Source organism: Panthera tigris, chromosome X (assembly GCF_018350195.1).
Source record: "Panthera tigris isolate Pti1 chromosome X, P.tigris_Pti1_mat1.1, whole genome shotgun sequence".
Taxonomy (NCBI): domain Eukaryota; kingdom Metazoa; phylum Chordata; class Mammalia; order Carnivora; family Felidae; genus Panthera; species Panthera tigris.
This window is the reverse complement of record NC_056677.1, coordinates 11,717,977-11,733,138: the sequence shown is the minus strand read 5'-3', so window position 1 is coordinate 11,733,138 and position 15,162 is coordinate 11,717,977. Positions and strand designations below refer to the sequence as shown.

The 15,162-nt window shown below is 44.4% G+C and overlaps 1 protein-coding gene across 3 annotated transcripts; it reads left to right on the top strand.

Annotated features, from left to right (window-relative positions):
- Positions 1 to 868: 868 nt before the first annotated feature.
- On the top strand, positions 869 to 13,800 carry PIGA (phosphatidylinositol glycan anchor biosynthesis class A). Of its 3 annotated transcripts, none has more exons than XM_042974683.1 (6): positions 869 to 942; positions 3,367 to 4,146; positions 8,419 to 8,551; positions 9,326 to 9,458; positions 9,613 to 9,819; positions 11,484 to 13,800. In XM_042974683.1, the coding sequence occupies exons 2-6, from the start codon at positions 3,429 to 3,431 to the stop codon at positions 11,748 to 11,750; spliced, it is 1,458 nt and encodes a 485-aa protein (XP_042830617.1). In that variant the 5' UTR covers positions 869 to 942; positions 3,367 to 3,428; the 3' UTR covers positions 11,751 to 13,800. The 3 variants fall into 3 exon arrangements, with proteins under 3 accessions (XP_042830617.1, XP_042830618.1, XP_007090127.2); XM_042974684.1 differs by having other exon boundaries at positions 937 to 1,312; positions 3,367 to 3,447; XM_007090065.3 differs by having other exon boundaries at positions 937 to 1,312.
- The last annotated feature ends 1,362 nt before the right edge of the window (positions 13,801 to 15,162 follow it).

The window sequence follows — 15,162 nt, the reverse complement described above, 5'->3', positions numbered from 1 at the left end:
TTGTGAGTTTGAGCCCCGCTTCCGGCTCTGTGCTGACAGCTCGGAGCCTGGGGGCTGCTTCGGATTCTGTGTCTCCCTCTCTCTCTGCCCCTGCCCTACTCATGCTCTGTGTCTCTCCGTCTCTCAATAATAAATAAATGTTAAAAAGAAAATAAAAAAAATAAAATTTACCTGAAATTCCAATTTTCATAAAGTTTGGTATTTTTTACTCTTTATCTGTGTATTTTTATTTGCTACATCAGGCAACCCTAGCAGGGTGGTTAAGAACAAACACGGTTCTGCTGCGGCACAGATAACCAGAAACCCAAGGCCAGCGTGACCCCAGCCTTTGGTAGCCTTCTCACCCAAAAGTCCCTCCCATCCGAAGTCGCTGAGAACCGGCTTCCAGAAAAGAGACGCTGTAACCAGGCAACCAAGACGCGAACCCACCAGACCTTTTGCACAATTTGGGCTTAGAAGTCCAGTGCATCCTGGGAGTGAGTTTCCTAAGTTCAGCTTCGCTTCCAAAGGCCACCAGACTACAACTCCCAGCAGCCCTAAAGGCTCGCTGCGAGTCACGCTGGGATTTCTGACTTTACCCCGAGGAAGGCTCTTGATAGGTTGCTTGTGTAAGAAGAGACCAGGGCCGGTTTCTAGAGATCTGCGACACTAAGACTTCATATGAAAGATTAAGCCAAAGATTACTACTTTCTGTGCAGAGAAAACAAGTTACTCTGAACATCGCGAAAACATGTGCTTACGCGCACTGACGTTCCACCGCGCGCTGAAGGGTGGGCGCTGAGCGGCGCTCCCGCACGTGACGCCAGCGCATCTTTGCGATTGGCTGCCTCGGGGGCGCGGCGCTCGGGCGCGGACGCCTCGGATTGGTGTTTCGGGACAGCGAGGTGGGACTCTGGCTGCAGCCGCGGGAGGTCCGGACACTGGCGGCCATGGGACTCGCCGGTAAGTGCGCGTCTGACCCTGCGCCAGCACTCTCGGCCGCTTCCGGATGGGACTGGGCTGCACCGGTGGGAGTGTGGCCGGCGATGGAAGGGGCGAAGCCGACGCGGCTTTGAAGCTCGGAAGTCGGGGTCGAGAGCCACCGGAGTCGAGTGGAGCTGAGGGTGCGCCGGGGTGGCCGCGCTGAAGCCGGTTCCGCCGAGATTGAGGCGGGCGGGGTGAAGGACTCCGGACCCCCAGCCTCAGACTCCTGCCCGCCGTCTGGCCATCTTCCTCCCTTTGGGCCTGGCGGAACCCTCCTTGACTCCAGCGGGGCTGCTGATTGAGCGGGGTCGTCCCTTCTTTGGCCCTGGCGCTCCCCGGTGACCTCTCAGTGAGTGAAGTCGGGGTATTGCCAGGGGGGTGGGTGTGGAAGCCCCGTCCTCCGGACCCAAGTCCCCTCGGGGTCTCCCTAAGGCTCCTCGGGAGCCTCTGCGGCTGTCTGCCCAGACACTCGTTGGCCATGAATGGTTGCAGATTTTATGGCCATCTCGCATTTGTCACTTAAGTGGCTGGGTGGAGACCGTGGGCAAATCGCTCAACTTGTTTGGCTTCTCGTTTGTAGAGTAAGGGAGGTATTCCTAGATCTCCTAGCCTCTCTTCGGCTTTAAAATCTAAGAATGTGTGATTGTGCCATTTGTTGAGCTTCTATGCCAGAAAGATGTTAGGCGTGATAACCCGATGGAAGTAGGCAGACTCCTCACAGGACGTTAGCAGGTTCATGAGAAAACTTTTAAGATTATTTCATTTGGTCCTTCACTCCTTTTTTTTGTTTTTGTTTTTTAATCACTCATCTTTTTTAATTGAATACAACTGGAAATTCGGGTGTAGGTGACGAACCACAGTAAGAAAATGTTACTGAAACCACTTAAAAGTACAAAACTGACGACTCCCAAAATTTGGTAGTCTTGAATCTTAATTAGTAAATTCAGGTCAAGAAACACTGAGTATTTCTGAGAATATACGTAAAACATAGATAAATTTGTTAGCGAGAAGAATTAAGACTTTGCACAGGCAGTTGATTTGCATTTCCTGAGTTTGCAGGTGAAATCAGAGACTCAGACCTTTGGAATGGCTTTCCCTTGTACCACTGAGTTTCTGGAGGTGTGGAAATCTCCATTGTAAATCTGAGGGAGATTTTCACTAGCTTTCCACAGCACTCTTGAGCTTTAAAAGTAAGAATATGTAATAGTACCGAATACTGAGCATTTTGCGCTGATGAGGATCTAAGGGACCCCTGAAGTAAATATTTCCTACTTAAGGTTTAGAAAATGGCCCCAGATCCAACCCACCTCTAACTGAGCCTTTATCTCGAGACTCCAAACCAGAGAGAGGGACGCTCATGGAAGAAAGGCTTACATAACTGAAAGAAAGTTTAAGGAAACGAAAGGAGCCCTTTAACACCAGCCTTGAATACGGAAGGGGAAAACGTAGGTGGATGTCTGTAACATGTGCTGTAGGTGATATTGAAAAAGCTACCGTCAAAAAGACAGTTCTAGTTCCAGGTATATTTTAGTATAAACCACAAAGTGAATCGCAGAATTGTATGAGGTTTGTGGAATCAGTGGCTAAGGTCTAGAGCAGGGTCGGCAAACTTTCTGTAAAGAGCCATATGTTTAATTATTGAAATGCACTGGTTTGTTAGCATAGCACATCTTTATATACTGTGATGTAACATACTTTTATTTATCTGTTTATTTTGAGAGCCAGAACACAAGTGAGGGCGGGGGGGCCAGAGAGAGAGGAGGGAGAGAATCTGAAGCAGGCTCCACATGGTCAGCACAAGAGCCCGACACGGGGCTCGACCCCGCCAACCGTGAGATCATGACCTGAGCCGAAATCTAGAGTTGGATGCGTCACTGACTATGCCACCCGGGTGCCCCGAAACTTACTTTTTAAAAATTATGTGTAGGAGTTTTTTTTTTTTTTAATTTTTTAAAATGTTTATTTGTTTTGGGGGGGGGGGAACAGAGCATGCGTGGGGGAGGGGCAGAGAAATTGGGAGACACAGAATGTGAAGCAGGCTCCAGGCTCCGAGCTGTCAGCACAGAGCCCGATGCGGGACTTGAACCCACGAACCATGACATCATGACCTAAGCCGAAGTTGGACGCTTAACTAACTGAGCCACCCAGGTGCCCCCGTGTAGGAGTTTTTTTAAAGCGAAATTAAAATATAAGGACATTGCAGAATCTAGTTTTGTTGTATGGCACGTAGTAAATGCTAAGCAAGTAAATGTCAGATGAGTAATTTCATTATATGCTTTTGTTTTATTTCTAGGGGGAAAGCTGGCAAATTTACATTAGCATAAAACAGTGTTTATATCTGGATTTGGAAAATGTAATATATTTTGTCTCTGAGCTGAGATCTTGTTTTACTCTCTCTTTCAGGTACTAGACGACACATATCTTAACTGAGCTGCTCTAAGGACTAATGCCTAAACCATCTCAGCATGGCCTGTAGAGGAGGAGGTGGGCCTGGCCAGTTTCCCTCAGCTGTGCTCTCCCGTGTCAGCCCTGGAAGTCTGTCGACATGTAGGACCCATACCCATAATATATGCATGGTGTCGGACTTTTTCTATCCCAATATGGGAGGCGTGGAAAGCCACATTTACCAGCTCTCTCAGTGTCTGATTGAAAGAGGGCACAAAGTTATAATTGTCACCCATGCTTATGGAAATCGAAAAGGCATCCGTTACCTCACTAATGGCCTCAAAGTCTATTACTTGCCTCTGAAAGTCATGTACAACCAATCTACGGCCACGACCCTCTTTCACAGTCTGCCATTGCTCAGGTACATATTTGTTCGGGAGAGAGTCACGATAATACATTCACATAGTTCTTTTTCTGCCATGGCCCATGATGCCCTCTTCCACGCCAAGACCATGGGGCTCCAGACAGTCTTCACGGACCACTCCCTTTTTGGATTTGCTGATGTCAGCTCGGTGCTTACAAACAAGCTTCTAACTGTGTCTCTTTGTGACACAAACCACATAATTTGTGTCTCTTATACTAGTAAGGAAAACACTGTGCTAAGAGCAGCACTGAATCCTGAAATAGTGTCCGTCATTCCTAATGCTGTAGATCCTACTGACTTCACTCCAGACCCATTTAGAAGGCATGATAGTATAATAACTGTTGTTGTTGTCAGCAGACTTGTTTACAGAAAAGGTAATGAAATGATAGCTACAATTGCACTGCACAGACTTTTGTTTCTTGTAGAAAGCTGTTGAATACTTGTATGTAATGATTGTTTGGCTTGTTTTGTTTTATGGGCTCATAACCACTTCTGGATTAAATATAGCGAAGCAAGGTGTAATACTGTTTGATACATCCCCCCAGATTTTTTGAAATGGTGGTGAATGCCACCCCCCCACCTTTGATGTTTTAATAGTTACTTAAAAACAGTAATCTGATGTTGTTGAGCAGGTCAGGTCTTTTTAAGGTTAAACAGCCCTGTGTGTGTGGTAAGAGGTGAGAGGCTGAGCCACCACATAGCCCTTTCTTTCTGATTGCAAAAGTAATGCCTTTTCACTGCAGATATTTTGAAAACTAAGAAAAGCACAGAGGTGAAAAGTAAAACCAGCTGTAATTGTACTATTCGGGGATGACCTTTAGGAATATTTCAATTTCTAGCTTTCCTGTCTATTATGCATTTCCTCAAAGTCAGTGAGCTTGTTCTGAACATTGCCGTTTTATAGCTTATTTCATTTAATCGTAGATAAGGTGTTAATAATCTGTGGGCAGGTAAGTGGTGAAGGCAGGGGGATTAGACAGCCTGGAGCCTGATCCTCCCCGAATCCCACTGTGTGTTTGAGGACAAGCTGCTTAACCTCTCTGAGTCTCAGTTTTTTCATTTGTACGGTTTGAGCAACACCAGGAATCTTGTGAGGGTTCAGTGATGGTTCCTGTAAAGTACTTAGGCCAGTTTGTATTTGATAAGTGTCTGCCATTATCAAGGAGGATTTTTTTTTTTAGTGCCTCTGCAGCACTTAATGGACACCGCAATAGCATTTGTAGAGCCTCGTTTACTAAAAGCCTGAAACGGTCTGGTTATTCAGAACCTAAGTGGTCTTCTGGATGGTATTTGAAAAACCTGTCCAGTAATCAAAATCATCACTTAAAAGTAGGGAATTATTGAAAAAAAAATAATCCATACCCTCCCTTAAGTATTTGAATTTAACTCAGAATGTTATTAACACACCGAGTTGCCAGTAAGTAGTTGGACGTGGGCCTCCAGGGTAAGAGTACTGGTCCGCTGGTTCGAGCTGTGCCGTCTTTCTCGCACGGCCACCTTCCAAAAGCGTCATTATTTGTAGTTGCCGATTTGGGCTTCCTTTAAGTGGGGTGAGAACTTAAAGGTGTACGAAATCGTGTACTTCGAGATTTTTGACTTGTTCTTGATTTGACACAGTGGTTTAGGATATCCCCTAATCGGACAAGAGCTTTCTGGTGTAACTTTTCCTTTATTGAATTTTTCATACCGTTCAGCTTAGCCTCATAGGAACTTAACTGTGTCAGTTGATGTGCCATTTACGTCAATTACCCAGCGTTCCCAAAGTACCCGCATTACCAAGCGTAGCTGGCATCAGACGTACGTGGACCAGTGCAGCTGGTTCTCAGCGCGCAGCTCAGCGGTGGGGTCGGAAGTGTACCAGTGTGCCCAGGAGTGGCCTACGGTGCAGACGCGGGCCTTGCTCAGTATGCTTTACATTTGGAACGGAGCCCTGGTTGGTCCAGCAGTCCACTTAAGTGGAGGTTGGTGAGGAAACTGTCGAGCTGCGTTTTCTGGGGTGAAGGCATGCTCTCTCGGTGTGCTTCCTTTTTTAATCAAGAAGATGTGAATGGACCCGCAGTCCCTCTTGGAAACCCCTCTGGGGATACTGGTGATGTATTGCAACTTAGAAAACGCGCCTAGTCTATCTTTTAGTCACATAACTAAAAGAGCTGTGAGCTAGCTAGCCGAGAATGAGTGAGGTGCATGCATGGTCGAGGATCAGAGCAAAATGAAATCTTGGTACAAACTAAAGCTGTTACCTTTATGTCACTAATGATGGTATTCGAGCCTGCTGAGCTAACTACCAGCATCAGAGGGAAGGCACGGCCTGTCCTGTTCTCAATTCGGTCATTTAACAAGTATTTAGCGAACCCGCTCCATACGCCAGGCACTGTACAAAAAGTAACATTCTCGGAAGGAACGGCCACATCTCTAGCCCAAAAGTGAGTAGTTGTGTTTATGGTCCGTTAATTATCAACTAGTTAATTTCCTTAGGAGGTGTTCCTTTGGACCAGTTCTCAAAGGCCCACTGCAGTGTATTGAGTGAGAGAGGAGAAATCCCACTTCTTACCCCTGAGCTTCCCTGGCTGCCTTCTTCCCTTTTTCCAGAGCCTGTTGTGCTCAGTCAGGGTCTCCCAGTGCTCCTGCGCGTGTGCAGGCACGCCCCCCTTCTTGCTGCGGTGGTGATGACAACTTCCATTTATATTCTGGAGTTGATAAAGCCTGTACATGGTACAGTACCTCACTTGACCCTCCCAACAACTGTAGGGTAGATGTTATCTGCACGTAACTGAGTCTCAGAGAGGGTAAGTAACTCACTCAGGTTACACAGTATCAGAGATGACAAACAAGAGTCCAGCTCTTGAACTAAGGTCTCCTGTTCCCTCACCTCTGGCCCAGAGTCTAGGTGTAGATTCAGAAGTTTCTTTAACATATGTTAGACTGAGCTTTAGAAGCCATTTGTATCATGATTTTTCTTTGTCCGTTTTGTGTGACTATGGCAATTGCAAGTCCCTTTGTATGTTCCATTGTGTTAGACTCTTCTCAGAGGCAGGAGAATATTTTATTGTTTGGGAAAACCCTTTCATTCCTAGAATAATAATATAGATCATTGATAGTATTAATCAGTTCCATTCCTTATAAGGTAGTTGTCGGGATTCCATGACCTCGCACCCTTCAAGGGCATTGCCTAATGTAGTAACCGCTCAGTAAATGTTGTTATCAGCAGTTATAATTAGCACGCTATGTGTATTGCACTTTTCATTAGAAGGCTGGGTTCTTAACCTTTGTAATAGAAGGGAGAAGGAAAGGTAAGAAAGAAAACGAAAGAACTATAGGACACTAAATGGTAAAAGTCATTAAGCCACCTTCTAGTTTATGTAGAAATCCAATGGATGGATTTGGTAATTGTTTGGAAACACGGATAGCTAAGATTTTAATGAGAAGCCTTCATAGTTCAGAAAAGTCGCAGTGAATTTATGTTTGCTAATGCAATCATATTTTGAAAATAGCGGAGTTTACTTAAGTCCTACTTTGAATTGTTTAATAAAAATGACGCCATATATATAATTTCTCCCACCATCCTTTTTTATAATTGATCTGCCTGTATCTGGGAAGGACTGAGAAGAAGTGCAATTCTTGTGTGTGTGTGTGTGTGTGTGTGTGTGTGTGTGTGTGTGTGTATGCATTTCTTAAATTAATAAACTTTAACCGGGTTATTTTACATTTATTTTCACTTTTGAATGTGTCCAATTTATAAATGTTACTTAACTAAATTCCCAAATAGTGTCAACATGCTGTCACTCTGGATAGCCGCTTTCAGACTAGAAGAGCATGGTTTATTTTGTTGCTTTATATTACCCGAGGTGGTATTTCCACATTATAAGTAGAGTGTTTGATTAAAGAACAAAAAGGAACCAAGATGCATCCTTTTGTTCTGACGGACCCTAATGACCTAGCAGTAGCGGTCCTGCCACCTTCGTTTACTGTCATTCAAGGGAAGCGGCTCTAGCAGGTTTGGATGGACTACTCTTTTCAATTTCCCAAACACCATAGTGTTTGCTGTAAAATCCTCTGTACAAACCACATTGTCAAAGTGGAGGCTGCAGTTCTACTTTGTCACTTGGCCCTTTCCTAGGGCGGGAAGTGGAACGCAGGCTGGGAGAAAGTTGGTAGCTGAAAGAGATCTTGGACTTCAGGTACGCCTGGTCTCTTCTATATCAGAAAACTTTCCCTTGGTCAAAGAGCTTGCCCCTAAAACGGCTGGGACAGGACCTAGATAGATCTCCGGTCAGCTGTCCAGCCTTGTCGAAAACGAACTCCGATGTCAGCTACCTCAAATACCTGTTTTATAACAGGTGATATGTAAAACACAAGCGAGTACCTTGAAGAATGTTCCGTTACAGTGAAACCAAACAGTCCGTGTGTTGGGTAACAAAGGATGTGTCAATGTATGTGTCTTTAAGAATTGCAACTTGCAGGAGATGAGTCCTAGTTTGGACGATCCCAGGGAATCCACCTTCCCCGGAAAGGTTTGAGAGTTCGTTTCTATACTTAAGGAGGGCATGGCTAATACTCTTCAAAGTGAGTGGATTCTCAGTTCTGATGAACTTTTTTAGGTTTAAATATTACTCTTTCCAACATTCACCTTTATTTTATATTTCTAGGGACTGATTTGCTTAGTGGTATAATACCTGAACTCTGTCAAAAATATCCAGATTTAAATTTCATAATTGGAGGAGAGGGACCTAAGAGAATCATTTTGGAAGAAGTACGGGAAAGGTACCAGCTACATGACAGGTATTGATGGATTCCATACTGCCTTGGGTGAGAAAATACCAGTTACCTAAATTCAGTTTGGGTGACGTGTGTTAAGTGGGTTGTTTCTCTTACATGTACCCGATGTACACCTGTGACGCGAGGTCTCTTTTTTTTAAAATGTATGTACTATGGGAAACTTTAGTTTAAGATTCACAGTTTAATTGTTTTTGTTGTTGTTGTTAGCCCAATATTATTGGACTCTAGGGGGCAGTGGTTGGAGGTATCCTGGAAGGTGTGTGTGCGCGTGCGCACATCCACGCATGCACACGCCAACCGCTTTGGAAATGTTTGCGCGTTTTCAAGGCTTGCTGAGTGGTGATTTCTATAGCGTGGCCCAAGTCGTGTAAATTGCCCCGCACGTACAGGTTCAAGTACTTCTCTTTCTCAGTAACTTAGAACGGTGTTTGCTGTGAGACGTCCGTTTAGAAGGGGCATTTTCCTCTTTAGAAATGACTTTAATATTTACTCATCAAAGCATATTAATATCTTTATTAAATGCCAACCAATTTTGGAAAAGATGAAATTTGTAGGCGTGACAAAAGTTCGCAATATGTTAGCCGTGTGGGTTTGAACCAAAGAGCTTTAAAAGACTCTTAGGTAAGAGTTTGGAGATGCTAACCTTTTTTGAGGTGGAAAACATCAGAACCAGCAATAATCTAAGTACAGTACGGATAGCACACTTGGCTTCTAAATGATATTTCTTTTCTAGCAAGATTTTCACTCCCCTCTTTCTTCTCTCATTTCAAAAATCAGAGTACGTCTCTTGGGAGCCTTAGAACACAAGGATGTTAGAAATGTCTTAGTTCAAGGACATATTTTTCTTAATACTTCCCTTACCGAAGCGTTCTGCATGGCAATTGTGGAAGCAGCCAGTTGCGGTTTACAGGTAAAAAGCTTTGAGGCCTTGCACTGTCGGGGTTTCTGTACTTGCGTTCTGAAAAATAATCAGACACATTCTGTAACGACTTTTCAAGTTGGTTTGGCTTCTTTTCCTGAGGTACGAATTATGGTGTGTCACGTGTTCTTTGTCTCTTCTTAAGGTCGTCAGTACCAGGGTTGGCGGGATTCCTGAAGTACTTCCAGAAAATCTGATCATTTTATGTGAGCCTTCTGTAAAGTCCTTGTGCGAGGGTTTGGAAAAAGCGATCTCCCAACTCAAATCAGGAGCGTTGCCGGCCCCCGAAGATATTCACAACATCGTAAAGACTTTCTACACCTGGAGGAACGTTGCGGAAAGAACTGAAAAAGTATGTCATGGGCTAAGCAAAGAGTATTTGAACGATTGGGTCTGAATTCTTGGCGTTTTGTGTACACGTTTGCTATTTCTTCTCTAGGTTTATCCTCTCTGTTGCTTAAGTTTACGAAGTCTCTTCCGATGAGAAGACACGAACCGTGTACTGCTTTTGGTATATGCTAGGCTGTTTCTAGTCAAGTCCTTGCCTTTGACATCTGAAAATAGTGGTAATGCCATCTAGACCCTTCATTAAATTGGGCCTGAGGAAGTTTTCTAGGAAGTCACAACAGTTAAAGGCAAGACTGATATTAAACTCTACTCTTAGACGTTTTCTTAAGGCTGCTTCTAATTCTACAGCACGTGGGTCTACTAGAGAATACATGGTTTTGCTGAGTCCGACTGTGGCCAACATTTAGCTTGGGCTACTTCCCGAAACCCTTGCGTCACCTTTGCTAAGTAATGTGATTTTCCGTGGGAAGAGGAGTTTGGCATCTTTGGGCTGATTGAGAACATAATGAGTGAGGACTCAAAATGCACGTGACAGATGTTGCAAACAGGATCACAAATAAAAAGCAGCAGTAGAGAATTTGGAGTTGCTTTTTTAATTCTGCCGGGTCCACACAGGCCATTTTGATCCTGTTCAACTCCTGCTTTGTAGTTTAACCGTGCTGTTTAGAAACTTGATGGAGAAATTGAATTGGAGTTCACTCTGGAAGCGTACTTTCTCAACTATCCTAATTCAGCAGTGCCCGCATAATCCTGATTGAGATGTGTCCCAGATGTTTGGAAGGTGGAAGAGCCAGCCGAAAACGGCCCGCGCCCTTCCAGAGGTCGCTGCCCCGTGGCACCTGCACCGCGTGTCACAACTTCCTTGGGTTTGCAAGGAGGCGGCGCACAGGTCTGCTGTGTGGGAAGGACCGCAAGGAATGCTGGGAGGCTGTTGAGACATAAATGCTGGCCTCGTTTGTGTTCGAAACAAACATGTTTACGGGTCTTCGTGGGGTTTTGTTTGGAATACTTCTGAGGTCCGTGCTTGGCGGTGTGTCACAAAGCACGCCACCTACCACCAGTTCTCGGCAGTCAGCTTTGCGTTAGGTGCCGGTGTCCGACCTGTGCCATCTGCTAAAATGTCCCCCGTCTTTTCCCCCTTCCTTCCGTGTGGAGTCTACAAAGTGTTTGTGTATGTGCTCACCATCTGTGCTCAGCAGCACGGCCTCACGTGGCTGTGGACGGAAGGGCCTCTCTTACCCAGAAGCGCACTAGATTAGAGCTCTCTGCTGGGGGCTAGTGGTGAGAGCATCTCAGCCGCGTCCCGGAACCTTAGAAGGCCAGCCCTGCTTCGGGAATTCACTGCCGCATTAAATACGGCCTCGACAGACGTGACCCGAAAGGCGGCTCCGGCTTCTCAGGACTTCGGAGTTCTCGTAGTTGGTTAAGTTTGGTGGTGATGCCCTAGAGGCCAGGAGTGTAGCCCAGTGTTCTGGCCAGAATAAGTACTCCATAAGTGTAGAATCAAATGACAATAATGACCGTGATTGTATTCATCACATCATTACTAAAACAGCAACAGCAACGAAATGTAAGCGACCTCACTTTGCATCTGTACGGCATTCCTGGTCGGCGCGGGTCGTTGTTTGTCGTGGGTTGCGGTGCTCACTGTCGGCCTCTCTCTGCCAGGTGTACGACCGCGTGGCAGGAGAAGCCGTGTTACCGATGGACAGACGACTGGACAGACTCATCTCTCACTGCGGCCCGGTGACGGGCTACATTTTTGCTTTGTTGGCTGTAGTCAACTTTCTCTTCCTCGTTTTCCTGCGATGGGTGACTCCAGATTCTGTCATCGACGTTGCAATAGACGCCACAGGGCCAGACGGGGCCTGGACTCCTCGATACCCTCCCAGTAAAAAAGAGGGCAAGAATAATGCGATGTCTAAAACCAGGTAGAAGAAAGCCTGGATTGTAACATTTTACACATTTGTGATAGTTCTGTTAAGACTATCGAAAATAACCTTGCTTTTTTCTTTTTCTTTTTAAAGTTCATTTAGTAAGTTATGCTACCTCTATACCATTCGATGTTTTATTTTGAAGAAAGATAAAAACTTATGCAACTCCTGAGTGTAGAAACTCCTTGCACTTACTTAAAATTTAGGAGAGAACATTTAAGCCACTCAGGTATGACATTTTTCAGACTACTGAAATCCCTTTAACGGAGATGTTTTAACATTATATTTTGGGAGCTTTGGGTGCTGAAGGGCCAAATGTTTTCTGGGCATTTTTTGGCCAATTTTAAATGTTCTACCATTAATTAGACATTCACCAGATGTTTACAAGTATTCTTTAGGGAAGTACAACAACGATACGAACTACTTTGAGTCCTGTTCACACACGTCATAGCCATTGAAGTCCTGTTCGTAGCCGTTGATTTGTTTCGCTCAGTGTTACGTACCGTCAGCAGGTTTCTTGAGTAAGATGGTCCATCAGTTAGTAGCATGTTTTAAGCACCTAGTATGTGTAGAACATTGAACCAGACACTTCCTGCTGTTAAGGACCAGGGGCACATGTGCTCTTTGTCGATCACTCCGATGGCTCACTTCTCTGTAGTCACAGGTGACAAGCTGGTAAAATATCAAACATGCCAAAAATGCTCCTGCTTTTAATGCCGGGAAGAAACTGTCAGCATACGCTGATTACTTCTTCGATCTTGTCACATGCGTTCTCCTAGGTAGAGCCTTCGTCTTCGTTTGTGTTTATGAAAATACCTTTTCTTTTGAAATACTAGGGACCGATATCACTGTTGATGCTAGTGCAGAGAAACCCTCCACGTGCTTCCGTGCATCGTTTAGTCCTCTGTACATGCCTTCATGTCTTCCGAGCAGAACGTACGAGGTGTGCAGTCTCCAAGTCAGCTGCTACCCTGTACCTTCGATGCAAGCCACGTCCCTTCACTTGTGGCCTAGCTGATGTCTGAGAAGTATCGTCAGTATGCAAAAGTCTTTGCCCCAGAATGTTTTATTTATAGCAGATTGAGTCTGAAAATGTTAGGAACACAGTCTCTTGTGTGGATGTGTGTTGTTCACTGTAATCGTTGTTGCCCAGAGCCATGGGTTTTTAAACCCCAAATTATCCACATGGTGTGTCTTACGAACTCCTTGAACTCCTTAGACTAAGTTTTTGTGATCAAGGACTGCGAGATCAAAAGAACGAGGCACTCGTCGGTGCACTAGATAGATTCTGGCAGTATTGTGATCCTTGACGGGACTTGTTTTCTTGAATGATAACATTCACAAAACTTCTTTTTAAAAAGTATCTTAACATGCCCGTTAACCGGTTGCCACCGATAACGTAGGGAATATGTTTGTGTTTTGTGCCGAAACACAAACGCGGGAGTGCGGTTTTTAAAACCTGGAAGTTAACGGTTCTTTGGTGAAAGAAAAATGGACTGACCTAAACCATTAAATTTCATTGGGATTTTTATGCACAGAAACGGATTTATATAAATATGAAACAGTGCCAGTATTCACGGCGAAGCACGCAACTGTAACCTTTGCTTTTATGTATCCTGTTGAGCAATTTTGAAGGGCATACTACTGTTGGTTCTTCTATTTTTGTTTCTTAGCATATTTTCAAGATTGCCATGTGTTTCAGGTGGAAATGGGATTTAAACTTCTTGCATGTAAAGTATGTAATTTGCAAATCAGAATTATTTCCTTTGTTTTTAGCAAACGGAAGTAAATTTGCTTGTTCTCGTTAATCTTAATTTTCAGGCTTCCTGGATACCTTAATCGTAACTGTCAGTGTTGCACTGGTCAATATGTGGTAACATATTGTTCTACCCCGCTACTTACATTTATTTGAAAGTGAACTTGCAGTGATGGGGAATTTATGAAAAATATATTGTATTTCTTTTGATATTATAAAAATGAGCACATATAACACTGATTTATGAAAACATGCTACGTGTCCAAAAATAAAGACCAAAATGACATTTTGACAATTTTCTGAGTTTGTCTTGTTTTCTGAACACAATAGTATTTACCCGTTGAACAGTGCTCCCCCCCCACCCCGTCCCCCTCCCTCACATGCTTGCTCTTTTCCCTGCAATTAGATGTGTTGCTGGGTCTGTTAGTAAAACAGGAACTGTCCTTCAGCTGATGAATTGCTCTGACATCTTTCCATTCTAGAATACATTCTCTCTTTTACTCATGGAATAATAAGTTGAATTGTGCTTTTGTTTCCTGATCCAAACAAGCCCTGTTTTTCCCTGCACTAGAGTTACCACGTGAGGCAAACGAATACATCTGGAAACTATTGTGTATGTGAACTACGTAATTATACCTTGTATAATTTTGTATATCTTGTAAGCTATTTTAAGAGAAATTTGAATTTTGATTTCATTTACAGAAGGCCAGCTTCTCCCACCCCCACCCCTTTTGTTGGAAGCAGTGGAAAGCAGTCATCTACACTGGTATGTTCTGATTTATCTTACACCAAATCTTACTTTTGGCAAAGGCGGTATCCTAGGTCTGTGTTTACTTTTGCGAAGCGTTTTTAAAGGCCTCTTTATCCTGTTCTTCATTCCTAAAAGAATATGGCGAGACTTTAAATTGTATCATCCTGTGGCTGGGCTTTTTTTTTTTTTAATTTTTTTTCTTTTAATGTTTATTTTTGAGAGAGACAGAGCATTAGCAGGGGAGGGGCAGAGAGAGAGGGAGACAGAATCTGAAGCAGGCTCTAGGCTCCGAGCTGTCAGCACAGAGCCGATGTGGGGCTCGAACTCAGAGACTGTGAGATCATGACCTGAGCCGAAGTCGGACGCTTAACCCACTGAGCCACCCAGGCGCCACCCTGGGCTTTTTTAAAATAGGAAATTCTGAAAATTAAAGTTCTGTACAAAATATAATTTGTGTTCACTAGTACTTCGGGGAGTTGGTTTTCCTTTCTCCTTTGTATTTGGCTATGGCTCCGTGGTTCTTAACTGGATGTGGGGGTTTAGGGGAGGGGGGAGCGGGGGTGGTGATTTTGCCCCCTAGGGGACACCTGGCAGGGTCTGGAGACATTTCCGCACTTAGCCCTGGATGGGAGTGGGGCACTGGCATCGAGATGCTGCCGAATATCCTACAATGCTTTTGGACAGCCCTCCCACAGCAAAGAATTATCTGGCCCAAAATACCAGTAGTGCCGAGGCTGAGAAACCGTGGTGCCACAGAGGATTTCCTCTCCTGTGAGGGATGTCGCGAATTAACCCCTTACTTCAGTAGCCTTTCATGCCCATCTCAAATGTGATGCTCAAACGTAAAGATGGTCTCTCACATGTAGCATAGACATCCATTTGAACCTGGAGAAAAGTCGAGCTCCT

What these genes read in the sequence shown, in the direction of transcription:
- PIGA (XM_042974683.1), top strand. Translation starts at nt 3,429, where the DNA reads ATGGCCTGTAGAGGAGGAGGTGGGCCTGGCCAGTTTCCCTCAGCTGTG. An exon ending in CAGACTTGTTTACAGAAAAG is followed by an intron (nt 4,147 to 8,418) that starts GTAATGAAATGA and finishes TTATATTTCTAG; the next exon opens with GGACTGATTTGCTTAGTGGT. An exon ending in TTGCGGAAAGAACTGAAAAA is followed by an intron (nt 9,820 to 11,483) that starts GTATGTCATGGG and finishes TCTCTCTGCCAG; the next exon opens with GTGTACGACCGCGTGGCAGG.